Source organism: Amia ocellicauda, chromosome 9 (assembly GCF_036373705.1).
Source record: "Amia ocellicauda isolate fAmiCal2 chromosome 9, fAmiCal2.hap1, whole genome shotgun sequence".
NCBI classification, from domain to species: Eukaryota; Metazoa; Chordata; class Actinopteri; order Amiiformes; family Amiidae; genus Amia; species Amia ocellicauda.
Window position 1 is genome coordinate 26,529,697 of NC_089858.1, and position 27,916 is coordinate 26,557,612.

Consider the following 27,916-nt stretch of genomic DNA (forward strand, 5'->3'; position numbering starts at 1 on the left):
TCCTGTTGGTAGATGAACCTTCGCCCCAGTCTGAGGTCCAGAGCGCTCTGTACATTGCTGCATTCATCTTTCCCTTGATCCTGACTGGTCTCCCAGTTCCTGCTGCTGAAAAACATCCCCACAGCATAATGCTGCCACCACCATGCTTCACTATAGGGATGGTATTGCCCAGGTGATGAGCGGTGCCTGATTTCCTCCAGACAGAATTTCAATCTGCGTTTCATCAGACTAGAGAATTTTGTTTCTCATGGTCTGAGAGTCCTTCAGGTGCCTTTTGGCAAACTCCTGGCGGGCTGTCATGTGCCTTTTACTGAGGAGTGCCTTCCGTCTGGCCACTCCACACCATACAGGCCTGATACAGTGGGTGGGATATATTGGGCAGCAAGTGAACATTTTGTCCTCAAAGTTGATGTGTTAGAAGCAGGAAAAATGGGCAAGCGTAAGGATCTGAGCGACTTTGACAAGGGCCAAATTGTGTTGGCTAGACGACTGGGTCAGAGCATCTCCAAAACTGCAGCTCTTGTGGGGTTTTCCCGGTCTGCAGTGGTCAGTACCTATCAAAAGTGGTCCAAGGAAGGAAAAGCGGTTAACCGGCCACAGGGTCATGGGCGGCCCAGGCTCACTGATGCACGTGGGGAGCGAAGGCTGGCCCGTGTGGTCCGATCCAACAGACGATTGAGTATCAATCCAATCCAATCGAGCATCTGTGGGATGTGCTGGACAAACAAGTCCAATCCATGGAGGCCCCACCTTGCAACTTACAGGACTTAAAGGATCTGCTGCCAAAGTCTTGGTGCCAGATACCACAGCACACCTTCAGAGGTCTAGTGGAGTCCATGCCTCGACGGGTCAGGGCTGTTTTAGCGGCAAGGGGGGACCTACACAATATTAGGCAGATGGTCATAATGCTATGGCTAATCGGTGTATGTAAGCTGACTGATTCTGCCTGTGTGCACAGAAACATCTCTGACTGTCAGAGGAAACTCTATCAGGCTGCTGTTGATCCTCTCACTGCAATAGCTTGAATAAACTACTTTGACTGATTCTGCAAACCAACCTCAGAGTGATGACTTGTTTTCTTCCACACTAACATGAGAGATCACATGCCTGTATTGTATTGCCTGCTTTCTCTGTCTGCTTGGGAGGGCCGACCCATTAAAAAGATAGGGCAGAACATGAAGAGTGAATAGGATCACTCAATTTGGAGAAGGCAGGGAGCATAAACAGGGATGGCCCAAGGGTATCAAGAGTGGATATGTAATTGGATAAGTGACATTGTTACCAAATTAATAATATTCCATTAAACACCTACAACTAAAGAGGAGAACTGACAAAGACCTTGATGAATGGTAACTGATAAAAGACTGGACTTGGGTTTCCCCTCTTGAATTTGGTATGGCATTACACTCATCCACAAAAAATAAGGGAAGCTCATGCGTTAATGTTAATGTGTCTTGGAGAGCAAGTTTCCCCTGCTTTTCCCTTCCATTTTTCAAGACTGTTCTGTAAATACCTTGCTGTCATATCAAGGTGACTAAAATTACTACAAACCAATGTAGATTCAAAATATTTTAATCAGTCAAAACAAAGATAAAAACAGACGTCAATTTTATACTAGTGCCACTTTCAATGAGCGCCTTTGTTCTGATGTCCCGATTACTACTGATATTCCCACAGGGCACCTCTTCAAAGTCAGGAGGTTTATTCATCTTAGAAGGGATAAAACTGGTGTGATTTCACTCTACAAAACAAGAGACAGAGAGGGGTTCAGTAAACTTATTTATGCCAGATAAGCTCTTTGGAAGGATAGAATTTGTTCCACTGAAAAATCTAGATATTGAATTCTATACATAAAACATTTAACAAAAAACATTTTAACTTTTTTCCTTAATGAGAGAACAACATGACAAAGAAACAACTGTCACATCAATGTTCCAGAATAGTAGCTAAAGAATCTCTATTGGCCCTTTAAATATTATTTTTGATTCGTTGACACAAGCGTTTTGTAGTTCCATCATCAAAAAATTACCAATTTATGAATATTCAGGAACACAATGTAACACAAATCTAATTTATTCTAGTGATCTCAATCAGCTGTGCTTGAAGTGTAATAAAGAGGAAGCCGAAACATGCTTACTCATCATTACTGTCCCATCTCCAGTCTCTGTCCAGACTCTTCAGGGCTTTCATATCATCTTCGTCCAAAGAGAAGTCAAACACCTGCAAATCCCCAAAAACATGACCATGGGAATATATTACTGATATCGATGCAAGTCAAATCACACAGTATAAAGAGTCTGATTATAAGCACACCTGGTTGATGCCAAGTCATGCCCTGCTCTTACGTGATGTCACTGAACTTGCGAGATGAAAACCTCAAAATGTAATAGGTGTAACTTTCTTTAGCAAGGCTATTCAATTTGAATGGACAAAAAGAAAAACTGGAAAACAGGCATCAGACTCAACCAGTGCGCCTTGCTTTCTTGGCGTACCTTAGTGTTCTCCAGAATGCGTTCGGGCGATGAACTTTTTGGGATAACTACAATCCCCTGCTCTATGTGAAACCTCAGCAAGACCTGAAGGACAGAAGGTTTCAAATAGTGAATCGTAAGCAGGTCAGCACAAAAAAGAAACAAATGAAAAAACAGCCTTCAAAGCAGCCTTCAAATCTGACTGTACTGTACATGCAGGGATGTCACCTGCAACCAAAACTCCTGGACAGTCTGAGGCAGATCGGGCTGTTCAATTCACTTCTGATCAACACTGAACTGCTGCTCCTTGGTTTTCTTCAGTCTCACCTGAGCTGGAGTCCTCTGATGTTTCCTGGCGATGTCATTGACAACAGGGTCCTCCAGGAGTTTCCCTGGGTCGTCGGCCCCTCTGTGACTGCAGCCCCGGAAACAGGTTGCAAACAGCAAGAGAGTCTAGTCATTGGCTGTGTTTTCACACGTGTTTCAGTCCAAATATAAACCTTGTTTACCAGAAAAGGTTGTGATTCTATAGAAACAATCCTGATGAAAGAGTTGCAAGGTGTGCCCGGTCAGGGGGAACAGTATAAGGAACCTGGAACTCAGACAGCTGTATAAGGCGTTCCTCAGCATACTACACAAGTTCAGAGAGAAATTATTAAAAAACAACAATAAGCTGTGTAGCAAGTCACGCTCACTATTCTTTTGGCTTCCCGGGAGACCCAAAGGGGCTGTAAGCAGTCAGAGCGATGTTCTTGACTTTACAGAACTTCACAAGGTCTGACTGAACCAGGTACGGATGCAGCTCCACCTGCAAGGAAATCAGAGGCGTGTGTCAGTAACATGACAGACCATGTAATCAATAGTTAGGCTCTAAAGGTCTTATTACTGTGTACAAACAACACATTAAATATAATGGATTGTTAGACAAGTTTCTGGATGAATACATAATTTAAAATGCTGCTGTCTGACTAAATTCTATAAATAACTATTGGGCTTTCTAGAAAGCAAAGGCAATTGTCGAAGAAACTAAGCTTCACATCAGGTTTGTTTTGCACTTGTTTTTGTGCACATTTTTATATTTCTTTTAACCTTAATTGTTTATCTAATTAATCACGTTATTTCTTTACTTTCAGCACACTTTTCTTTTACATATTCACATATAGTTTAATTTAGTGTGGAGCTGCTAATTACTAGATTGATTGACTTGGACTCTGATTGATTGAGAGACTCCTATACCAGGTGTGGTACCTTTTTAAAAGGAACTTGCTTTTGTATACCTGCAGCTGCTGCTGAAACGGTCTCCCTGCTTTTATTAAGGTTGGATCTCTGTGCCGCGATATTAACTGTGATCTCCCCATATTGAAGTGTAGAGCTGCTACTGAAAAAGTCTCCCTGCTTTTATGAAGGTCTTGTCCCTGGTCTGTCCTGTCTGGTGTTTCCGATCTCCCCAGTCTGCTTGTCGGTAAAGCTGTGTGATTGCCGGAACCCGTTGTACTTCAAGCCTACGGCATCACATCTAACACCACGTTCACAAGAGACTGACTGAGGTGAAACTATAAGTGCAAAGAGAAAAGTACTTTTATTGTGTTCATTATAAATCCTGAAGTGGCTAGCATTTGTGTGGGTTTTAGCAGCTTTTATTGCTTTTTTTTATTTTATTGGTGTATTTTATGGTTTGTATAAGGGGAATCACTATCCACGATCATTGAAGCCAATTCCAATTCAATGTGTATCCCCTATATTTGACTTTTTACATTTATTTTAATGGTTATAATATTTGAATATTTTATATTTTTAATTTTCAATACCTTGTCCTTTTATTCCTTGGTGTTTTAATAAACTTGTGTTAAAGTTTAACGTCCATTGTTTTACTGTAACTCCAGTGCCAGATAAAAATAACTGAATTAACCTAAACTGAAGGTGGTGCCTTCAGTGTCATAGTTGGCTACACAATTGTACATCCAGTGCCCTCGCTACACAGTCAATAGGATTTATTCAGCAATGCTGGAGAGAAAGGCAGGTTTCTCTGCCCACAGCCAGAAACAGACAGCCTTTATAGAATAAACTGAGAACAGTGTACTGTTAGTATATTTCCTCATATGGAAATTGTATAGTTAAATATTGTGCACAGTGGAAAGTTACAACAATATTCAAGAAAACAAGGATTGTGTAATTTGAGTCTGCGGTTTGACATTTAGGCTTATTTTGTAACTATCAGACAAACCTCAAGTCTGAGGGTTAATGATTGTTTCAATACACTTAATTGACCATAAGATGCTATGACTCGTGCTGTCATGAATTGCTGCTGGGAAACGCTCTACCTGATTGACAGCTGGCGGGATCTTGGCAACAGACAGCAGCCTCTGCAGCTGGGAGATGTTGAAGTTGGACACCCCAATGCTCTTCACTCGGCCTGAGCTCACCAGAGACTCCATTGCCTGGAATACAACGCAGCACTGAACTGTTTAATGTGTAATAATAATATACAAATGGTGTGGCGATTTAAAAAAAAATGATATATGATAGTATGTCATTTAGAAAACTTTAGATGTGTCTTCCCGACTGGCCGTCTCCAGAGAGCTTTGTTATAACTGAATAAACTATTTTGGTATTATTATAATTAAATTGTGCCCTGAATATTCCTTGTCCACCTATCTATAGAGGAATAAAATTTCTCCCTATCAGTAACAATTTTTATGTCAATTTCATATACTGATTGACTTAAAAACATGTTCAGAATTTAAACTGAGGTTACTAATAGGTCTTCCAAACTGTTTTAAATATGAACTGGAAATAACAGAAACAACCCATTTGTAAAGACATGCCTCTTATTCTATATAATAATAATAATATTCAGTCCCTAATGCACCAACCCCTAATTCACACTTGTGAGTGTGTGGTGTCATTTCCTGGTTGAACTTCAGGTTCTGTTTTGGGAAAAGTCTTTGTGGATGAGCTGCTCCTCAAGCCTCTACAGAAAGAAACGCCTGTCATGTGGGGGTTGTAGCCAGAGCAATGCATGATCAGGTGCAATGTACATGTTCAGGTTACCTTCCATGTGTCCACGTAATCCGTGTCTGAAAACATAAGTTTCTCATCTTTTTTAGGGTAGAGCTCATCTCCTTGCCGCTGAAGAATAAACATGTGAAAGTCAGTTGGGCAGTTTTGACCAAGTAGTATCAGATCTCACTGGTTTTGTCTACAATAATTCCATCTTGGAACTGGAGACCGAGGGATGACGGGATTAATAGCGCTTTTCCACCGTGTTGCTGGTGCCGGTGCTGGTGCTCGGACTGGGAACCAGCTGATCTTTTCGCGAACCGACCTGGGAACCGAACGCTGACGTCACTGGATGTGGGCGTTCCCAAGCACGGAGTAGAAGTGAGAAACACGCGGCAATAAAAATCAGCACCGAGGCGACTGCGACTTTAAACCCTATTTAACCATCAACATTAAACTCATTCAGCATCTACACACAGCACAGATACACTGTAAAAAAACAAAATCACATGTAGACAAGCAGATACGAAAATACAACTATACGAATATGCTAAGATAACTCAGCCTTTTATTTGTTTATAAGCTGACACAAAATAATACCCGTTTTCCCCCTCATTCCTTCATTACGAGGACGTTATATGCTACATGGAATTCAAATGCTACATTAATTTCACATTCATTATCACAGTCATAAAATACAGCCTATATAAAACGCATTCAATTGAACACTATTTATCCTTCCCTTGTTCATAAGAAATTGTCCACAGGTGGATGCACTGGGGTTTGTGCATTAAGGAATTTACTATTCGCTATTTCAGACACTTTTACTGTATTGAATACAATACCAACATGTAACATGCATTCCTCACCGCAAAGTCGTGTGCAAATCAATAAACTGTCGGACGATCTCAGGTGATGTTAATGCCATCATGGTTTGATGGGAAATTGTGCTTATTGATGAAGTCTGGAATGATGGTCCCATATCACTGTTGCATTGTCCCTGGGCCAGACACGAAACAATGCTCCTATGTTTTGAAAGTAGCCCTGGATAAGAGCGTCTGCTAACAAATACATAATAATAATAATAATAATAATAATAATAATAATAATAATACATTGTCAGCAGTGCTGGCCTGTGATCGCAAAGCGCATGACTGTAACAGCTCTGCTGCAGAGCGAGTTTAGTGCCTCTGCACGACAGTGATTGTGTTTGTGCAATTGTTGAAATACAGCAGCAATAACAATGTAAATTGTGTTTAAATTAGTTACACTATTAGGACGTAAGTATTCCATGTACATTGTGATTATCAATCTGTATATACATACGTAGTTAAAGTTGCACTCATCAGCACATAAGTTATTGTGTATTTGATCTTCTCTTACTGTAAAATATGTATGTTTTGTGTAATTCGCTCTGTGCTAAGAAAATGAATTTATTAATAAATTATAAATCATGCGCAAACCTACCAGGGACACATTATTCGTAGGGGTGCTGACAGAGGCGTAGCTTCAGGACAGGCAAGCCAGGCAGCTGTCTGGAGCCCCAAGACTGTAGGGGCCCCCAAGGGGCCAACACAATATAATCCACAACATTGACAGCAGCGCCCGCACCGGAGAAACCCCCCTCAGCACCCCCACACCCCCCCACACCCCATCACCGGAAAACACCCCGTCAGCAGCTCGTGTACATCTGTTTTTTAATTTAAAACAAAGTGGAAAAAAACTGAAAATGTTCTGCCGAGGCCCTACAGACTCTAGAAGCGCCCCGGCCATTGGATTCGGCGTAGCACCGCATTTCTGCCTGTGGCGGGAGAAACTGCCCAGTTAAGGACCAGGTAATGACCAGTTCATTAACAAACAATATTCAATTTCTGTGCAATCTATATCGTCGCATTAACTCATCTCATCATCACGGCTTTCCTGTCACGGAAGCTGCGGTCAGTCGTCTCTCATTGCTGCCATTTGACAACTAACTAGTTAATTGAGCTGGTGAGACCATATTGTTACTGTAGTGTCTCTGACTGACCGCTGTTCGCAGCTGATTTCGCTCATTTTTAATCAAAACTCTCCTCACTGCTCGCGTCTCTGCTGGCATTTTAAACTTGCCGGCTGCGCTCCGGCAAATAACGTTTTGTGGAGACGACCTTGCCTTTTGCCAGACCTCCTTTGTTCCTGTTTGCCGGCCCTAGACCCATTGTTTGTAAGACGCTGCCTGATCTCCGCACCTGGGTCTTGTACCCCATCTTAAGGTGACATTAAGACAGCCACACCCCATCCCCCCAAAACATATACACACAAAGGAAACATCCGTTTACACATCACCTTTAGTACAGTCACTTACTATAGAACTTTAGTTTTACATCTCTATTCAAGAAGTGAGCACTTACTCCTTCAGAACAACACTCATCTATTTGAGCAGTTACCTGTAAGGCCACAGGGAAGTGAATGAGGTAGAGGTCCACATAGTCCAGCTGCAGGGCTTCTAAAGACTTGTTGAAACCCACAGGCACGTCTTCAGGGGAGTGGAAAGTGAGCCAGAGCTGCACAAACACCAGCCAGCAGTGAGTTGTTGTGTTGTATCAATACCAGGAAAAGGTCTAAATTCATTCTCCTCAACTGGCACATCCATCCTTGATAACTTTCAGTTTGAAATTCTAGCGGGGCAGCAGTGTGTAGTAGCACTTTGGGCTCTGGAGTTGTAATGGATTCATCAAACCCTCAGTGGCGATTCCGCTATTGTACATTTGAGCAAAGGCTTTTTACACAACTATAAAAGGGGTTCTCCAGATTATTTTGGTTTCTGGATTCCAACTTAATATGAATTACTAGTTCACTACATTAAAGAATATGGGCATGAATTCATATTATATCAACAGTATATATATATATATATATATATATATATATATATATATATATATATATACACATAACATTTTAAATAGTTTTCACCCTCCAACATAGATTTGCTATACCATCTTGTAGGCTTAACTCTCACAGTGAGGACACAGGTGGCATTGTTTTCCATTGTTAAGACCTCTGCCCTTTAAACCCCACTCTCTCACCTTGGTGACAATGAACAAGTCCTCTCGCTTGACCACCCCTTTTTGAATTTGGGCCTTAATGGCTTTCCCTATTTCGGCCTCGTTCATGTAATAGAAGGCTGTATCGAAGTGTCTGTATCCAGCAGCAATGGCCGTTTCTATGGTGTCTTGAACACTTCCAGGTTCTGTGTTCTGCAGCAGAAAGAAAACACATTTCTGGTCCTATCTGTTATCATTGATGTTATCTAACACAGGTTCAACTCAACAGCATCTGTTTTCACTGTTTACTCACACATACAGGGCTCTGCGTTGGTCATTGATTTACTCATAAGTAAGGGCAGGACGAAAGTTTATTATAGTTACTGTAACATACTTACAACTTATCACGCCCACAAAATGGATGTTAAAATATTGTATTGTGTTCAAACAGTTGATCTTAGCTTCTAAAATCAGGTCCATAACATTAAATCTTCACATTGCATTTAATCTCAAACAATGTATACATTACACAGACATGACAAACAAAATTAGGAAACAAAATTAGGAAACAAAATAAGTGTCTAAATTTACACACACACACACACACACACACACACACACACAATCCTATTTACTTTGATCTTCCCTTCATGGAGTCGGACAAAAATATGCCTTGTTTAGTGACTGGCAATAACCAAAGCAGATTGGACATTTTCATAATGCTGCCCCACCCCGACTTTGTCCCCACGCTTTACCTGCCATGTGCCCAGACCCAGCAGTGGCATCAGTCTCCCATCATTGAGTTTAGCCACTGATTCTGAAATGCCAAGCATGTGTGCCATCACTGCCCGTTCTGCTCTGTTGTTCTGTATACAAGATTCTAAGTTAAACAAATAAAGTGAACATGTTAATTCTGTTATCAATTGAAATGTCAAGACAATGTCTACAAAATGTCAATTATAAAACCCGAAATATGGGATGGCAGAGGTCATATAATAAATGATAAAAACACACACATAATAATGATGTATATTTATAATAGAGGATTTAGTCGACAGAATGAACATGTTACAGATTTAAAGTCTTGTTTCTATGCCTACAACAGTCTGTTTCAGAGCATTTGGATCTCCCTGAATAATGTTCCAAAAGGAGAACACACAGACAAGAGTTATATTTTGAAATGTGATACTCATACACATACATGTTTGAATAGAGTAACATTCCATGGAAATTAAAATACAAGACAAGATAATCCTGTTTGTTATTGCAGAAACTGGTTATCTTCTGGACTACACAGTTAAATGCTTTTCCAGGTCCCAGTCAGTTAATCCCTTGCAGCTATACTAATGCATGCAATTTCTACACAGTGTGTTGAGGTACAGCATGTACATGCCTGGGGTGAAAAATGTGTTATCTGCATTCATTTTCAAACATACCTTACAGTACCAGTACTAGTACCAGTTCATTCTCAAGAAAACTAAGAAACACATCAAGTACAAACTAGAAGAAACACAGCATACTTGCTTACATGACAAAGTGTGCAGAGTGTTTTCTGTCCTCCCTTTTCAAAATGGTTGCTCTCCTACATTTATCAGTTGCATCTATTGCTGGCTGTTCTGGTTGGTTACAGCTTGAGCAGAGAGAAAACAAGCTCCAGGCTTTTAAAGGCATAGCTGCCAGATGTTCCCAAATTTTCAGCTTCAACCACATCGGTGGAAAAAACTCCCCAGTGATGTGGTTGAAGCTGAAAATTTGGGAACATTTATAAATGGATAGGATCCTTGGATCACTCAGTTATTAATGGAGACCAATCGAGGACGATGGGTCGAAGGGCCTCCTCTCATTTGTAAACTTTCTTATGTTCTTATGTACTGTATCCTCTATGGTACACCAGGCTTGGTATTCATATTGTGAAATACAGCTGAAGAGATGCATGCTTGATACACTTTGCTCAATACCACTGCAGTACACAAAATCCACAAAGCTGTGATTAGTATGCATGTGGGATTTACTTGAAAAATGCATGCCTAGCTTTGGAGAATAACATTACTCCACCTTCGCTCTCTCTAAATATGTTGCAACACCAGTTCCCATTCTTTCCTTTAAATGTGTATTGTCTCTTGTTAGATTTGTACATTTACAAGGTTACAGTGACTTGCAGAAAATCCTCAGCACCCCACAAAATGACCCTAGAAGCAGAAGACTGTACAATACATTTGAGCAGACCAAATCAATCAATCAGTCTTCATTTGGTATTAAGTGTGCTTTCAGATTTAAGAGAAACAAAGACAGTTCCAGACCAGTCATTATAACCAATAAAAGTCAATATAACCACCAGGTGCAGAGAAAATAATTAAATATAAATCTGGGGTTTCCCTGGGGTTAAAACAAATGTAAAAAGCAAATTTTCTTACAATGCAAATTGCATTCTAAGCATTTAAATCAGATGATTGGGAATGTGATTAAGTTAATCTCAGCTGTTTTGCCCACTAATCCTGGTTGCGTGGAAATTCAGTTGCCATAAATTAATAGTTTAGATTCCTGTGACTTTCCATTTTCATCTGAAGGATTTCTATTTTTGCAGAATTAAACAACTAAGGAATTAATTATTTCATTTCTGTAGGAGTTTTCTTCCAATAAAAGGAAAAGACACCTTTGCAAAAAAGGTGAAACACATTCTTGCTCTATTCCATTTATGACAAAGTTGCTTATATCATTACTGTTAATGGTTTTAATCATTACCATTATACATTGATTAATTTCATAGTACACATTAATCACTGAGTTTAATACAACCCAGTTCATTTTTAAAATAACCTGTTGTCAAAATATACCAAGGTATCACAAATCTCAAACTCTTGCAAGGCATCTATAGAAAGTTAAAAATGTGCTCTTAAGCAAAAGCCTAGGCATTATGTAATCCGTTTGCAATAATTACAATGAATAGTCGCATGACTCATCATAGATGGCGTGCCAACACAATTATGCTTTTCAGGCCCTTAGGTAGTTCAACATAAATCTCTACCAGCCACATTCCACAGGACATAACATGCGAGATAGCATGTCTGCATTGTATCGCCAGCTTTCTCTGCACGCTATTGGGGCTGAACCATTTACACAGATCATGAATAGCGATCTGTGAAGAACTGCCATGACAGTGTAATAGGATCGGCTCTGCTTGGATCAGGCACGGCACCAAAACAGGGTGGTTGATCAATGTGTGGTTATACAAGTACTGCTTCTCTATATAACCGTGTATTTTTGCGAACTGACAAAACATAAAAACAAACTGCTGAAGAAAAACACTGCTATTAAAGACTGTACACAGTGGTTCTCAACTCTGGTCCTGGAGGACCCCCCAACCCTGCTGGTTTTTGTTCTAACAGACCTCTCAATGACTTAATTGAACCCTTCATTTAACTAATACTTTGCTTACATTTTATTTTTTAGAATGTATAACTGTTTATATTTTTTTAAGGTTCATTCCTTAATAAGAAAATGAATTCCTTATATCATTTTGTACTTAACTGAAAACCCATACTGTTGAAAATAATTAAAAGGCTATTATCTAGAACATTATTAATTCAATTAAGGGTTACATTAAGAAGTTGAGAGTTCGTTTGGAACAAAATCCGGCAGGGTAGGGGGTCCTGCAGGACAAGAACAAAGAAAAAGACAGGGCCGGTTTATTGTGGCTTCATCGCTTCTGGATAGGATCAGGGCATTTTAACTTTTTTGTTACTTAATCTGTGTTTAGATATTTGTCCCTCATGTAAATCACGCCCAGTCCCGTTGGCTGTTTGTTTGGTGCTTTGGTCCTCGTTAGCTCGGATATTGTCAGACCTGATCTGGCACACTATACTTCACTTTCGTCAACACATACCTGCCGGAGTGCTGTGTCATCGTTCATGGATAACAATGTAAAGACACGCGTGGTTCACACGCAACTGTAGTGTTGTCACCTCTAGCCGGTATAAGAGCCGCACAGATACAGTCAACCCCTGCACACCAGTCTGCTTCATATAACTAAAGTACCCTATACACGTACACTATGGGTGAGTTCACTTATGTTAGAATACGCTATCTTTGGATTGTTTTAATAATAATATTAGTCTTGTATATGATTGTTTATGCATGCGATTAAAATGTACCATTCAGTTATTAGCTCAGTCATTTCCGAGTCGCTTTTCTATTTATTTAGGCTCATTTAGGCAAAGGAATAGTTTTGGAATATATATGTGATTGGAAATAGAAACTTGTTTTCATGGTAGGGGACAGATATATTTGTTTATGTGTATTGCTATAGCATTTGCAGTTTTTCCGGCATTTTCCACGATTCAGTTTACATCGCTGTTGTTAATGGACATAATCAAACATGTAGCCTCTAAACTGAGCGATGTGAATTGTAGAATATATGCAACAATATTGCCTTTGCTGACACTGTGTGTCCCATGACCGGGAACTGCTTCCGGTGTGATTTACACTCCAGATTAAACTTTGAGAGAGCGACTTCAGGGCAATGTTGAGTGTGTGGATTGTTATTTGTTTTTTGGTTGTTTGATTCATAGATATCATCCCGAAAGCCTACACTACGGTTGCCATGACACATGACATTGTGCTCCGCTTGTTTAAACGCCTTTTGTCTGCCCTGATATCCGAGCTAATCTTGTCCAGTGGATGACAAACAAACGCAGGTGGAAATTACTTGATTTCTTAGCAGACACCCTTATCCAGGGTGACTTACAATTGTTACAATCTATCACATTATATATTAAATTACCCTCCCCAAACAGTTGGTGACTTTTTCTGCGCAGAACTGCGGAATCCCAGCTATCCAATTGGCATAGCATCGCAGACCCGCGCAGAAAACTGTTTGGGGAGGGTAATTTAATATATAATGTGATAGATTGTAACAATTGTAACATCTGCACAAGATCGTTTCCAGGCCACTTGACTCAGTTGTAGACATCTGTGGATTGCATAAATGTTGCGTTTCCCCTTGAATATTGAATATTGATGTAATGAACTGATCCAACATGTTATGTGCGACATCTCCCTCATTACCTTTACTTACTACGTAAGGTATTGAACTCTAATGTAGTGCTTCAACTAGGTTATTATGGTTGTCATTACTGCTAGAGATAATACTAGCACTTTAAAAACGAAATTCAGATTTCCCACAGATCTAGAGACATTGCTCTGCTACAATATGGTTTTATAATTAATGTAGTATTGAGGCTAGAATTCTAAGTTTGTCTGTGTTTTCTCATCTGTCCAGGTTTTATTTCTGCCATTGAGCACTTCTAGGTTTAAAGTGGATGGTTTATCTTGTGATAAGATGTTTCTTTGCAGTCTAAGCTCTCTAAACATTTAAGTCTACATTCTCAACTACGAGGACATTTAACTAAAACAATATGAACAATCACTACAAGACCAGTTTGCATTGTCAAATGGTACATAAACAGGCCTAGACGTAGGATAGCCATTCATCCAGTGGAAGGGTGTTGAGTATTCTTCAGTGCCATTAGTGGCCACCCTACCTAGACTTTATATAGGCTTAATTCTAACAGGCAAATCATTTAAAATCAAGGCACGGTGTGCCTTTCTGATATCTCCCCATGTGTTTCAGCCCGCAACGTCCTGATTGTGTATGCGCACCAGAGTCCATGTTCCTTCAACGCCGCCCTGAAAGACGCCGCTGTGGAGGTCCTGCAGAAGCAGGGGTGTCAGGTGACTGTGTCTGACCTCTACTCCCTTAACTTCAAAGCCAGTGCCACTGCGGAGGATGTGATTGGTAAATAACTACTGAGGCTTCTTTTCTATTTCCACAAATCCATCTTCAGCTAGTAACCGGGACGGACTGGGACTAAAAAATGGCCCTGGACTTTAACCCAAACTGGCCACCACAACTGGCCTGCAAATACTCCACCAGCACGCCGAGTGCTACACAACACACACTCTGTAAACTGTTGTAAGAGTTATACACAACACATACTGAAGTGTCAACATCCCATCTTTATCTGAAGCCTAGTTTAAAATATAAATTGAATTCCTAAAACAGCAGCAGCCCCTCCATTTGATCAAATTAATGAATTATTAATAATAACAAAACTTTATTTGTACAGCATGAATGGAGCTGGAGAAAAGTAGCTTAACACTACAATTCAGTTGTAATTCATAGTTGTTTTAGCTAAAGATTATAAAATATAGCAACATAGTGTAAACAATAGCTTATAGTCAGGCTGAATCATCATGAATTTAATTAATAAGTGTCTTCGACATTTTCCACTCAAATACTGCCTTAAATTAAACATGCATACATCTTTTAGCCAAAGTTGTTCTGAATCCATAGGTACCAAAACATTGTGGTTCATAGCAAAAATATTTAATTTATAAACTGCAATGTAAAAGTCTCTTAATTCAATTTTGCTGTATTGGCATGACAACAGTATTGCCAAGCATTACATAGATTTTAATAGAGACAATATTTCAATAAAAAAATAAGAAATAATACAAATATATCCCCCCCTCCCCTCACACAGCCCAAATACAAACAGAACAGGTCCCTTTCCATCCTCCTCCCTCCCTCACTCTCTCGTAATCTGACACCTGCCTTATCAGCTGAGCTCCAAGGCTGAGAGAGGGTCCTGGATTGGCTAGATATTCATAGAGTCACAGTCAGTGATTGGGTAAAAAATATCAATTATCTAGAGCTCAGGACATCCCACAGTAACATCCTTTCTTTTGGACAATACCAGTGCGCAAATTCAGGTCATGGCCATCCGTGATGTTGACACCCCATGTGTTCAGAATATGAATACAAATATATGCATTCGTTTGTGGTGCATTTGTGCTGATTTGTGCAGTAAAAATAATCGTTTGTGACGGTATGGTTCCCGAGATATTAAGATTATATGTTATGATCTGTGACGTCACTCAGCACCCCATCAACGTCCAAATCGCGCCAATATAGTCTCTTTCATTTGTGCTACGTTCGTGCTGGTTTGTGTTGTCCTGGATAACTGGTGTCTGGTGCCAAAAAATACCTTTTCAATTGTATAGGGTTCGCATGGAGTTATTGGCTACTTCCTTCCTTGTACCCAGAATGGAGTGGTGAGCCTGTTGATAACATGTAACAATTTGTGAGCTTAAAGTGTATTCATGGTGTCCTGGTTTCCAGTGTTTGTTTTTGGTCTCGTAGCAGGGGTTTAGTCTGAAGCCTATACGAAATTAAGTAGTCCTAACCTACGAAAACGATACATGGAGAAGTGTATGCAAAACATGGCTTGATTGGTGTTGTCGGCAGTCCAAACCCCACTCCCTGCTTTGCTGTGTTCAGCCGAATAAAGACCCTGTTGTGCAATTGCACTGCAACGTACGAGCAGAATTAAACTGAAGCAGAATACGCGTTTGAAGCCGCATACGGCCAGAATAGCCTGTGCATTTTACCGCACAAATCGGCACAACCGTAGCATGAAGGACAGAACCACTGTTAAGTGATTAAAATACAATGTTTAATATCTGAAGAACCATGTCCGCACAAACAATTATTTGGGCTGCACAAACCAGCACAAACGAATGACACCACTTCGGACCGATTGGAGTTTGATTGGGTGCTAGATGATGTCATCGCTGATCATTTAAAAATGAATATCTAAAAAACTATAACTGCACTGATGAAAACAAATATGGCACACATTATGGGCTCAAATTAGCCATAAGTATCGCATAACAATAATAATATTGTAAACAAAACATGTATCGAAAGCAAATAGTGTTAAATCGAGAGCAAAACTCGCCTGCAGTCGCTGTGTTCGGTTGCGACGCTGCGATCTTCGCTGTCGCGCCGGTTTCTTTGCTTTCGATTTATTTTTTTCGATACGAGTTTTGGCTGTTTTGTCGTGAGGGCGGGATTTACAAGGAGGCGGGGATCCTGGGTCTCCATTGGTGCAGCAGGTTTGAGTGACGGTTCTTCATACCCAATCAGTGAGCAGGGGGCTGGTCTGGATGGTATCGGTTTCAACAGCAGCGCCGGTTCGGCGACTCATTGACCCCCTGTGTGCGCAGACCTGCAGTCAAGAGCTGCGCAGTCACTGCATCCCACCGCCACAAACGAAAGAGACTATTTTGCTGAGTGACCTCACAGCTCATAAAATATATTCTTTAATATCTCGGGAACCGGCACAAAACGATGATTTTTGCGGCACAAACGAAGACATATTTGTATTCATATTCTGAACACACGGGGTGCCATCTCCACGGAGCTAGAACATGGTTCTGTGCAGCTCAAAACCGCACGTCCATCTCAAATCGTTTCCCCATTAACTAATACTTAGTACTAGATGCCCCAATTTTGGTCGATTCCGCCCAATTCGGCTTCAGAATTTAGAGAAAATAATGCTTAATGTTTAACATGTAAACTAGTGACATCCCTATATTGATGTTATCTGTCTCCCTCCCTGCCCTGCCCCCCTATTTGTCTGCCATGTCACTGAATGTGCCGTCTCCTTCTTCTACTCCCGTTTGAACCTGGCCCGGGCTGCAGCATCCTTTTTGACATTGGCACTACAAGTTTTTTATTCATTTTTTAGTTGTTGCCGTGGGAAAAAAAAAAGATGTAGTCCAAGACCATTTGTAGTTCTTATGGGTAACCTCGCGATACGACAGGACTGGCTAGGCGCTGAAACGAGGTGGCTCCTGCGATTCCTTCTAAAAATGTCTCAGTGTCTGTTTAGTTAAAAGCCTGATATGTTTCTTTGTGTTGTGTTGTCATTAAACAAAAACCAAAGCTGCCACAAAATATACTAATTAGAAACATGTACCAGACAAAGTATTAATGGCAATTGTAGCCGGAGTTCCCTGCTCGGGATTCGAACCGCCAACCACAGGAGCGTGTTATAAAATTAAACAAATTGAATCCTGGACTTTTATAACTTTTATAAACAAACATTGTGCACCTCAGTATATAGATTGCGTTCTGTATGTAATTTCAATACAATAGTGTTTGTGTGTAGTTCTGCATACAGAGGGGCTAAACATCCTCTTGGAAACTAAAATCACATAATAAAATGGTTTAACAGCTCAACTCATTAATTTCACGTTGACTCACATGTGGTCTAACGATCCTATTCGTGCAATAACAGTTAATGATCAAGTAGGGATGTACTGGTCATGGTTATAGTTTCCACAGCTACCTGAAAATATAGGGGAAACAGTCTCTGCAATTATTAATACGTATTTGTTATTTGTGTGACTCCACATGTGATTCCCAACGATCTCTGAAACATTCTTCCATGCATCCATTTTTAGAATTACACCTCTATCATAAATAATGGGAAACTGGACACCGTGATAATAAGTTTCTCGTCCATGTTTTAAGCTAGCGAGTAGAAAAGAGAAGGCACTTCCAGATGCAGAGCTCATACATACAGTTGAACAGCCCGACCCCGGTGCCGCTGCCGCCGGACACTGCTGATGCACTTCGGTTCTTTTCAGTGACTGAACCCATGCAGCCCGAATTTGTTTTATTTGTTTGCCAGACGTACACAATGAATACGAACTGTAACACACACACACATTATGTACAGTATATAATATTGCATAAACGTCTAATCTCATTTTTTGACAGCGTAATCCGTGGCACTCTATTCTCGGTCTGCATGATGTAACTGGCGCCATTTTGGCTCATACACAGTTATTTGTAAGAGGGAATTTGGAAACAACATGGCACATACGGTTCAGTTTCATAGCACTCAGCCAGACTGAGAAGCAGAGAGGCATTGAGCGCTGTCGAGGCGGGTCGCCGGCTCCTGAGCGCCGCTGCTGCTCGCAGGGTGAATCAGCAGAAACGATTCAATGCGGACACTGATCCGATTCCCATCGGTCACCGAAACTGCACATCACTGTTCCGTACTAATCTGCTACAGTCCAGTAGTCAATAAAGCGCCCCTTGTCAAACTTGGTAGAATTTCAGACTTCAAAGAGCCAGATTCCAAATTCCAAAGGCATACTGTATTGATTTGAAGCTAATGGATAATGTATACTTAACAAGCATATAACTTTGTTCATACATTGAAGGATATTTTCGACTTAGATGGGAAACTCACAGTGTATGCGTCAAATCTTTATGATAATTCTTCCCCCACAAATTCACAAATGACTAACAAACAACTGATTAAGTAAGGCAAATTAATTTACCAATACCGTATATTCAACATTATTTTAAAATATTTGTCGAACCTCATGTAATTCAGTCAGTTTAATGGAGCTACACTACCCCTTCTGGAAAATGTTGTTAGACACAATCAGTTGAATCACTTGTTGTACAAGAAGTCTTGTTGCTTGTTGAAGCCACTCTGAGAGGTGCAGTGCGCAGACATGGACTGACTGTGTCTCTGATCACTGTGCTCTCCAGGAGAACTGAAGGACCCAGAGCACTTCCATTATGGGGAGGAGACCATGCTAGCCTGGCAGGAGGGCCACCTGAGTCCAGACATCATGGAGGAGCAGAAGAAAGTAAAGGCAGCTGATCTGATTATATTTCAGGTAAAGCTGTAAACTATGGCAACTATGTCTGATGAACTTCAGAACTAGACCAACAGGGCATTTCTCCCCCTGAAGGAAGACATCAAAGTTGGATTTACAACATAGATTTCTCTTAATACCCTTCATACCCTTTAGATTTGAAGTGACTCATGTTTGTGTGTGTCTCTGTGTCCCCAGTTCCCCATGTACTGGTTCAGTGTTCCTGCCATTATGAAAGGCTGGATTGACCGGGTGCTCACACAGGGATTTGCCTTCACTTTCCAGGCAATGTACAACAATGGGATCTTCAAGGTAAGAACAGGCTTATTCGCTGCTAGTAGCGTAGTTTGAGCAATCTGAAGTTAACACTGAGGGCAACAAAATGTATTTTGGCCTACTCAGCACCACTGTACCCACAGTGATAGATCATCTGTATGTATTTATAATTTGATGTTAAAGGTCAAATAGGTCAGTAATGGTTAAAGTTGAAATATTAATATGCACATCCAAACATCTTTTGTCTTCTGAATTTGTCAAGCCTGTACCACTAGAGGGCACTCACTCCCGAGGCCCCAAGTAATAATGGTTTCCAAGCTGATAGAGGGCAGTGTTCAGTCTTTTGCAGGAAGATTAAATATGCTTAACATGGCAGGTTGCCTAGATATACGTTGAGAGAAATGTATATAATTCTGGATATTCATTATTTGTTATTCCCTTTTTCTTCCCAGGAAAAGAAGGCTATGCTTTCCTTTACTACAGGTGCAAGCCAATCCATGTACAGCCCTGCTGGTCTCAATGGGGATCTGAATGTGACACTGTGGCCATTACAGGTAAAGAGATCAGAATGACTGTTGGAAAACCATCAGACACAGACTGCTGGTTTAGGTTTCCTAACATGAATCTTCTCCTGGGGAATAAATTCGTCCAGGCTATCTGGCTAGATAGAATAACTACTGATTAAATTGATTACCAGGAACATCTTTCTTTACTCTCCTGCCCACTTTCACTGGCAGACTCACATTTATTTATGCACTGTTGTGGACGAGGTACACCTACATTGCACATGGGCTAAACATGGGGTGAGTGTGACATCCACGTATTGGACCACAGTTATCAATTATGTGGACTGAAATTAATAATCATGTGGATGCGTACTGAACTGCAGAGGTTTGTTGGTAACTATCAATACTGTCATATTAAACTTAACAGGCTTCATTGTGTGGTATTTCAGAGCAATATTTGACAGTCACAGCTGCCTCCGATATGGTGAAGCTTGGCTATACTAGGTTAGGCTGTTGGGATTGTTTGTCTTTTTGTCATTTTGAGGACTAAGTGTACTCTCCTCTCTCTCTCTCTAGAATGGGGTTCTGCATTTCTGTGGCTTCCAGGTCCTGGCCCCGGAGATCTCTTACTCACCAGGATATTGCCCTCCTGAGGCCCGCACCCAAATACTGAACTCCTGGAGGAAGAGGCTGGAGGGGCTGTGGACAGAGAAGCCCCTGACCTTTACCCCCTGTGAGCTTTTCAACCTGTCCTTCCAGGGCGGCTTCATGCTCAAGGATGAGGTCCAGGCTGCCCAGGCTAAAAAGAAGTACGGCCTGACTGTTGGGCATCACTTGGGCAAACCCATCCCTCCGAACAACCAGATAAAGGCTGATGACTGAGACTGTCTGTACTGATAGCCAAACACACACTCAATGTTGTACTGTCAGCCAAACACACACACACACTGTTGTACTGTAATTTTGTCTGGTGCATAACTGTAATTTAACCATGTGATTAAAAGTGGTGTAGAAATCAGTTGGTGTCTATCTTTTCAGGTCATTTCTCACTGCCCTGCAAGGCACAGTGTAGTGTGCAATGAGGCTGCATTTCTGTGGCCTTCCCCTCATTTCAAAAGCATAGACAATAGACACATTTACACTGCCATTTCTGATCCTGATCAAATGCATCAGTAGCGTTTAATCCTGCTCAGAAATGGCAGTGTAAAAGCACCTTGAAGATATTGAAGAGTGAAGATTTCAAAACCTTTAAGCCAGTGTTGGTATTATTATTATTATTATTATTATTTATTGATTAGCAGACACCCTTACCCAGGGCGACTTACAAAATATAAGAGCAATAAAAAGTGCAAGAAAACAGTACAAAGCATGATGCAATTTACAAATTACAATTTGTATAGTGTATAGGAAATAAATAGAATACAAGTCCTACGTCCTAAATTGTAAAAGCTAATAAGTGCAGAAAAGGTGTGACGTCACCATTAAGAGCTAAGGGAAAGAGAGCAAAGGGGAAATCAAATAAACAATACGAGTACTAGTAATGCAAAGCAAGAAGTATGACAAAGTGTATAAGTGCAATTTTACAGGAGAATAAACAACTAAATTATAAGTAGTCTGAAAAGATGAGTCTCGAGTAATCACCAGAAGGAGGTCAGGGACTCGGCTGTCATGTTATAATTACATGTCAAATACAAACTACAGCAGAGACCCTCAATGAAAAATTTGCACCCAGTAGAAGATTCATATAGAAACCTAAACTAATTAATCTTCATAATAATGCCTACATTGTAACTCCTTACCTACTTGGTAAGTACCATCATCTTTGCGCTGCTTTTGGATGATCTTTTTGTGAAATATGTATTTGTCAACTGTAGGTCAGTTTGGGGAAGGGAGCCTGATAATGAATTAATAATAATGGGCACATATTAAGGTCAATTAGGACTGAATATCACAGGAATAACTTACTATAATACATAATTGGAACAATCGATGGTGATCAGATATATTATGATCCCAACAGCCCCAAAACTCATTTTAATGCTGACCGAAAAGACACTTACCTTAATGCATTACCAAGTCTGAAGTGACAGTGAAAAGGATAAATGCGAGCTGCCCATTTGTAGGGCTGTGGTTGCTTTGTTAACCCTGACCTTTGTCCAGCTGCAAGACCTTGATAGAAAAGAAGAATGAACTTCAATGTCTGGACTTTGATCCAAAATTAAATGAACATCCTGGGCCAAAGTCTCTGTGTACATAATTGTTTTGAGGAGAATTGGGTGCACCTCGTCTAGACTGCAGACTTTCTTTAAATTCACAATAAGAAACATCAGACTTACTGAGCTTCTAATTTTTAAGCTGCATCGCACCTTCCTTCAGGAAAACAGCCTTCAATGACATCAGTGTCCAAATGCAATGTGTTGAATCTCTTCAAGATCTGCCTGGCAGTCTCGGATGTTATAGCCTATGACACCAACTGGTATTAACTATTGTTGAACTTCAGAACTTAACCTTTATTGGAATTTGTTTTGCACCTTCTGGCACAGTATTCAGATGGCTATCTCTTGATCACAGTCATGGAAGTCCAGCATGAACCCAGGCCCTGTTTATTACTACACAGTGAATGTCTTATCGAGAGAAATTATGTCAATAGTTTAAGGAATACAATGTACCCATCAGATGATTGCCTCATGTTACAACATTTTCAAGTATATTTTATGGCAAAAACATGGGAATGGCACGGGACTAAGATTTGAGAAGTCTATATTATTCTCATGTGAGTCAATGCAGATCAGGAACTTGGGCAGGCTGCACATCATTTCAGGTCAATCTCTTGGGAGAACTTTCAGTCCAGTAGAAGGATCATTGCAAGGCCTCAATTAACACTCAGTCACAGGCTTACTTCAGATATACACTTTTATTGGTTTAAATAGTTTGTAATTCTAGTAAAAAACAACAAAAACAAACATTAAAAACAAGATTGTGACATATGTACCAACCTTGCATCAGCAAAAAGAAATGTGTCAGTAGAGTGGAAAGAGGAAAGTTAATAGAATATTTCAAAGCCCGTTTCATTTGTAGGTTTTTCTTCTTCTCTGACAGAAGTGAGTATCTATGTATCAAAGCCTAATGACATTCAATTGACAACATGAATTCGTACCAATGCTTCACTTATTAACTAGTGTGGTAGAACATATGAACAATCTCTGGTCAAAACCTAGACAAATAAGAAGTCTGGGGGAAGAATATTAAAACTCTTAAAGCTCATATGATACCTGAATGTCTCAGGCATTACTTTTCCAGAAGTTTGACCACTGAGCAAAAATATGCAAATTGAAAAAATTCCAACCACATCAATCCAATCTCAGAAAGCTCTGCCAGCAACTGAAGAACTGATTGAATCCAGGCCCTATATTTTACAATCATTTCACTTTGAATTCGTAATGTGGCTCATGATTAAAACATTTAAAAGGTTTAAAACAAAGTTATTAAAATGTTATAAAATGTCAGTTATAAAAGTAAAATCTTTGTTTGTAGACAGTTTGTAAGCCCATAAGTTGTACACTGGTCTTATTTTATAATAAAATGCCATGAAAATGAGGAATGTGTAAATTATTCTGTATTTAGGAAACATATACAACGATCAGCCATAACATTATGACCACCTGCCTAATATTCTGTAGGTCCCCCTTTTGCCGCTAAAACAGCCCTGACCCGTCGAGGCATGGACTCCACTAGACCTCTGAAGGTGTGCTGTGGTATCTGGCACCAAGACGTTAGCAGCAGATCCTTTAAGTCCTGTAAGTTGCGAGGTGGGGCCTCCATGGATCGGACTTGTTTGTCCAGCACATCCCACAGATGCTCGATTGGATTGAGATCTGGGGAATTTGAAGGCCAAGTCAACACCTTGAACTCGTGATTCATCAGACCAGGCCACCTTCTTCCATTGCTCTGTGGTCCAGTTCTGATGCTCACTTGCCCATTGTAGGCGCTTTTGGCAGTGGACAGGGGTCAGCCTGGGCACCCTGACTGGTCTGCGGCTACGCAGCTCCATACGTAACAAACTGCGATGTGCTGTGTGTTCTGACACCTTTCTATCAGAACCAGCATTCACTTTTTCAGCAATTTGAGCTACAGTAGCTCGTCTGTTGGATCGGACCACACTGGCCAGCCTTCGCTCCCCACGTGTATCAGTGAGCCTTGGCCGCCCATGACCCTGTCGCGGTTCACCACTTCTCCTTCCTTGGACCACTTTTGATAGGTACTGACCGGGAACACCCCACAAGAGCTGCAGTTTTGGAGATGCTCTGACCCAGTCGTCTAGCCATCACAGTTTGGCCCTTGTCAAAGTCGCTCAGATCCTTACGCTTGCCCATTTTTCCTGCTTCTTACACATCAACTTTGAGGACAAAATGTTCACTTGCTGCCTAATATATCCCACCCACTGACAGGTGCCATGATAATGTCAGTGATCATAATCTTATAAATAGGTCTTATAAATATTGTAGAAAGCAAACAAAGTATTATTTATAAAGCTAGCAAATACACAAGGGTACGATTAAGTGTCCTAGTATATTAATGCTACATAAGTATCAAGAGTGTTTTGATTAAAATAACCAGTTTGACAAGATGGGTGACAATCACAGATGGATTCCAGCCAATGTAAGAGATGCCCCCTCTGTCTTAGCCTTTAAATCATGGCTGAAGACTCATCTGTTCAGTCTCTGTTTTTCTTGCCCATAGTGCTGCCGGTGTGCCATGCACATGCAATGCACAACTGTCTTTGGAAATGTCCTGCATTGCATGACCAGTATCTGAGCACAACTGTCTTTTTGTCTTCCAGCAACAGCCCCCTCTGAGGGTCCGACGAGGCACCCCACCACAGAGGGCCAACGGGGCATCCACACCCAAGGTCTGACGAGCCATCGTCAACCAAAGGGAAGAGGGAAGACCACAGCCAGCAGCATCGGTCAAGAACTTTCTGATCGCCTTGCTGCTGTAATAACTATATTGCCTGGAGGGGAGGCAACAATTAGGCGTAGGCCCTAAGCCCTGGACTCCCAGAGATTCAATTTCTCCTACATGCCATCCATAGGAGTTTTTTGCTTTTCTCTCCTCTGTGCCTAAATGGTTCATTTATTTCAATGTTCACTTTATTTTACATCATGTAAACAGTTTACAGGCCTCCATTTATTTTACTTTATTGTATTTATGTATTATTTTATTTTACTGTACATTTGTTTGTATGTTTACCAGTCTGTAAAGCGCCCTGTGGCAACTCTGCGAAGGGTACTATACAAATAAAAATTGATTGATTGATTGATTGATGGATTGAGGGATGATCAGCTGAACAGAAGCAGCCTATTGTTTCCTTGATTGGCTAGAACAATAGGTTATTGTTTCTGTTTTTGTTCTAAGAAGTAAGAAAAGCTGTTTGTTAAAAAGAAGAACTTCATTACTACAGTGAAGGAGAACAGAGCTCTCCTAGTCATTGGAGCTGCCCCTGTTCTGCTCTCTGTACCAGCTCATTTGTCACACTCTAGGTCTTGCAGAGCGGCCGGCACCTGATCCTCATAGTGCTGATCGGTTACAAGCTTCCACCATCATATCCTGGGGTACCGTTACCACGATCCAGAATAAATTGGGGTATTCAAATGGCTGAGAGGTCAAAAAATACATTTTAGAATAAGTTAACAGTGATGATTATCAATACTAAAATTAAAAAGTATGTATTGTACTCTTTACAAAACCAATAAAAAAACACTGTGAATATGTAGTGTGTGTCCAAGAGAGAGAAGACGGACATGTCCAGCTTGCACTTGGAGACGCTCTTGTGCATTGATTAGAATTTCGAATCACAATGAACAGTCTAGACGCTGGAAAACATATGCGGGATTGTAACCCATGCAAGATTGCGTCTCTCAGTGACTGTACATTCTCAATCAGACTGCAGCCTCACAAACCGAGCCCTAGCGTGGCAATGAGGCAACACACGGTTATTCATGTAATTCAGTCAGTTTAATGGAGCTACACTACCCCTTCTGGAAAATGTTGTTAGACACAATCAGTTGAATCACTTGTTGTACAAGAAGTCTTGTTGCTTGTTGAAGCCACTCTGAGAGGTGCAGTGCGCAGACATGGACTGACTGTGTCTCTGATCACTGTGCTCTCCAGGAGAACTGAAGGACCCAGAGCACTTCCATTATGGGGAGGAGACCATGCTAGCCTGGCAGGAGGGCCACCTGAGTCCAGACATCATGGAGGAGCAGAAGAAAGTAAAGGCAGCTGATCTGATTATATTTCAGGTAAAGCTGTAAACTATGGCAACTATGTCTGATGAACTTCAGAACTAGACCAACAGGGCATTTCTCCCCCTGAAGGAAGACATCAAAGTTGGATTTACAACATAGATTTCTCTTAATACCCTTCATACCCTTTAGATTTGAAGTGACTCATGTTTGTGTGTGTCTCTGTGTCCCCAGTTCCCCATGTACTGGTTCAGTGTTCCTGCCATTATGAAAGGCTGGATTGACCGGGTGCTCACACAGGGATTTGCCTTCACTTTCCAGGCAATGTACAACAATGGGATCTTCAAGGTAAGAACAGGCTTATTCGCTGCTAGTAGCGTAGTTTGAGCAATCTGAAGTTAACACTGAGGGCAACAAAATGTATTTTGGCCTACTCAGCACCACTGTACCCACAGTGATAGATCATCTGTATGTATTTATAATTTGATGTTAAAGGTCAAATAGGTCAGTAATGGTTAAAGTTGAAATATTAATATGCACATCCAAACATCTTTTGTCTTCTGAATTTGTCAAGCCTGTACCACTAGAGGGCACTCACTCCCGAGGCCCCAAGTAATAATGGTTTCCAAGCTGATAGAGGGCAGTGTTCAGTCTTTTGCAGGAAGATTAAATATGCTTAACATGGCAGGTTGCCTAGATATACGTTGAGAGAAATGTATATAATTCTGGATATTCATTATTTGTTATTCCCTTTTTCTTCCCAGGAAAAGAAGGCTATGCTTTCCTTTACTACAGGTGCAAGCCAATCCATGTACAGCCCTGCTGGTCTCAATGGGGATCTGAATGTGACACTGTGGCCATTACAGGTAAAGAGATCAGAATGACTGTTGGAAAACCATCAGACACAGACTGCTGGTTTAGGTTTCCTAACATGAATCTTCTCCTGGGGAATAAATTCGTCCAGGCTATCTGGCTAGATAGAATAACTACTGATTAAATTGATTACCAGGAACATCTTTCTTTACTCTCCTGCCCACTTTCACTGGCAGACTCACATTTATTTATGCACTGTTGTGGACGAGGTACACCTACATTGCACATGGGCTAAACATGGGGTGAGTGTGACATCCACGTATTGGACCACAGTTATCAATTATGTGGACTGAAATTAATAATCATGTGGATGCGTACTGAACTGCAGAGGTTTGTTGGTAACTATCAATACTGTCATATTAAACTTAACAGGCTTCATTGTGTGGTATTTCAGAGCAATATTTGACAGTCACAGCTGCCTCCGATATGGTGAAGCTTGGCTATACTAGGTTAGGCTGTTGGGATTGTTTGTCTTTTTGTCATTTTGAGGACTAAGTGTACTCTCCTCTCTCTCTCTCTAGAATGGGGTTCTGCATTTCTGTGGCTTCCAGGTCCTGGCCCCGGAGATCTCTTACTCACCAGGATATTGCCCTCCTGAGGCCCGCACCCAAATACTGAACTCCTGGAGGAAGAGGCTGGAGGGGCTGTGGACAGAGAAGCCCCTGACCTTTACCCCCTGTGAGCTTTTCAACCTGTCCTTCCAGGGCGGCTTCATGCTCAAGGATGAGGTCCAGGCTGCCCAGGCTAAAAAGAAGTACGGCCTGACTGTTGGGCATCACTTGGGCAAACCCATCCCTCCGAACAACCAGATAAAGGCTGATGACTGAGACTGTCTGTACTGATAGCCAAACACACACTCAATGTTGTACTGTCAGCCAAACACACACACACACTGTTGTACTGTAATTTTGTCTGGTGCATAACTGTAATTTAACCATGTGATTAAAAGTGGTGTAGAAATCAGTTGGTGTCTATCTTTTCAGGTCATTTCTCACTGC

General features: G+C 40.9%; 3 protein-coding genes across 5 annotated transcripts; 2 read left to right on the forward strand and 1 right to left on the reverse strand.

Moving 5' to 3' along the window:
• Positions 1-1,556: 1,556 nt before the first annotated feature.
• LOC136759098 (1,5-anhydro-D-fructose reductase) lies at positions 1,557-10,167 on the reverse strand. 3 transcript variants are annotated; one of them, XM_066713935.1, is made up of 11 exons: positions 10,023-10,163; positions 9,250-9,374; positions 8,537-8,707; positions 7,895-8,011; positions 5,523-5,600; positions 4,793-4,909; positions 3,167-3,279; positions 2,799-2,886; positions 2,493-2,576; positions 2,138-2,220; positions 1,557-1,741 (listed from the first exon to the last, which is right to left on the reverse strand). In XM_066713935.1, the coding sequence occupies exons 2-11, from the start codon at positions 9,334-9,336 to the stop codon at positions 1,711-1,713; spliced, it is 969 nt and encodes a 322-aa protein (XP_066570032.1). In that variant the 5' UTR covers positions 9,337-9,374; positions 10,023-10,163; the 3' UTR covers positions 1,557-1,710. The 3 variants fall into 3 exon arrangements, with proteins under 3 accessions (XP_066570032.1, XP_066570033.1, XP_066570034.1); XM_066713936.1 differs by lacking the exon at positions 10,023-10,163 and adding an exon at positions 9,931-10,004; XM_066713937.1 differs by lacking the exon at positions 5,523-5,600 and having other exon boundaries at positions 10,023-10,167.
• A 2,043-nt stretch (positions 10,168-12,210) lies between these two features.
• LOC136759099 (NAD(P)H dehydrogenase [quinone] 1) lies at positions 12,211-20,818 on the forward strand. The gene is made up of 6 exons (XM_066713938.1): positions 12,211-12,549; positions 14,124-14,288; positions 18,909-19,039; positions 19,217-19,330; positions 19,747-19,848; positions 20,377-20,818. The coding sequence occupies exons 1-6, from the start codon at positions 12,546-12,548 to the stop codon at positions 20,680-20,682; spliced, it is 822 nt and encodes a 273-aa protein (XP_066570035.1). The 5' UTR covers positions 12,211-12,545; the 3' UTR covers positions 20,683-20,818.
• A 5,124-nt stretch (positions 20,819-25,942) lies between these two features.
• On the forward strand, positions 25,943-27,881 carry LOC136759100 (NAD(P)H dehydrogenase [quinone] 1-like). The gene is made up of 4 exons (XM_066713939.1): positions 25,943-26,102; positions 26,280-26,393; positions 26,810-26,911; positions 27,440-27,881. Exons 1-4 carry the CDS (start codon positions 26,016-26,018, stop codon positions 27,743-27,745), a joined length of 609 nt encoding a protein of 202 aa, XP_066570036.1. The 5' UTR covers positions 25,943-26,015; the 3' UTR covers positions 27,746-27,881.
• The last annotated feature ends 35 nt before the right edge of the window (positions 27,882-27,916 follow it).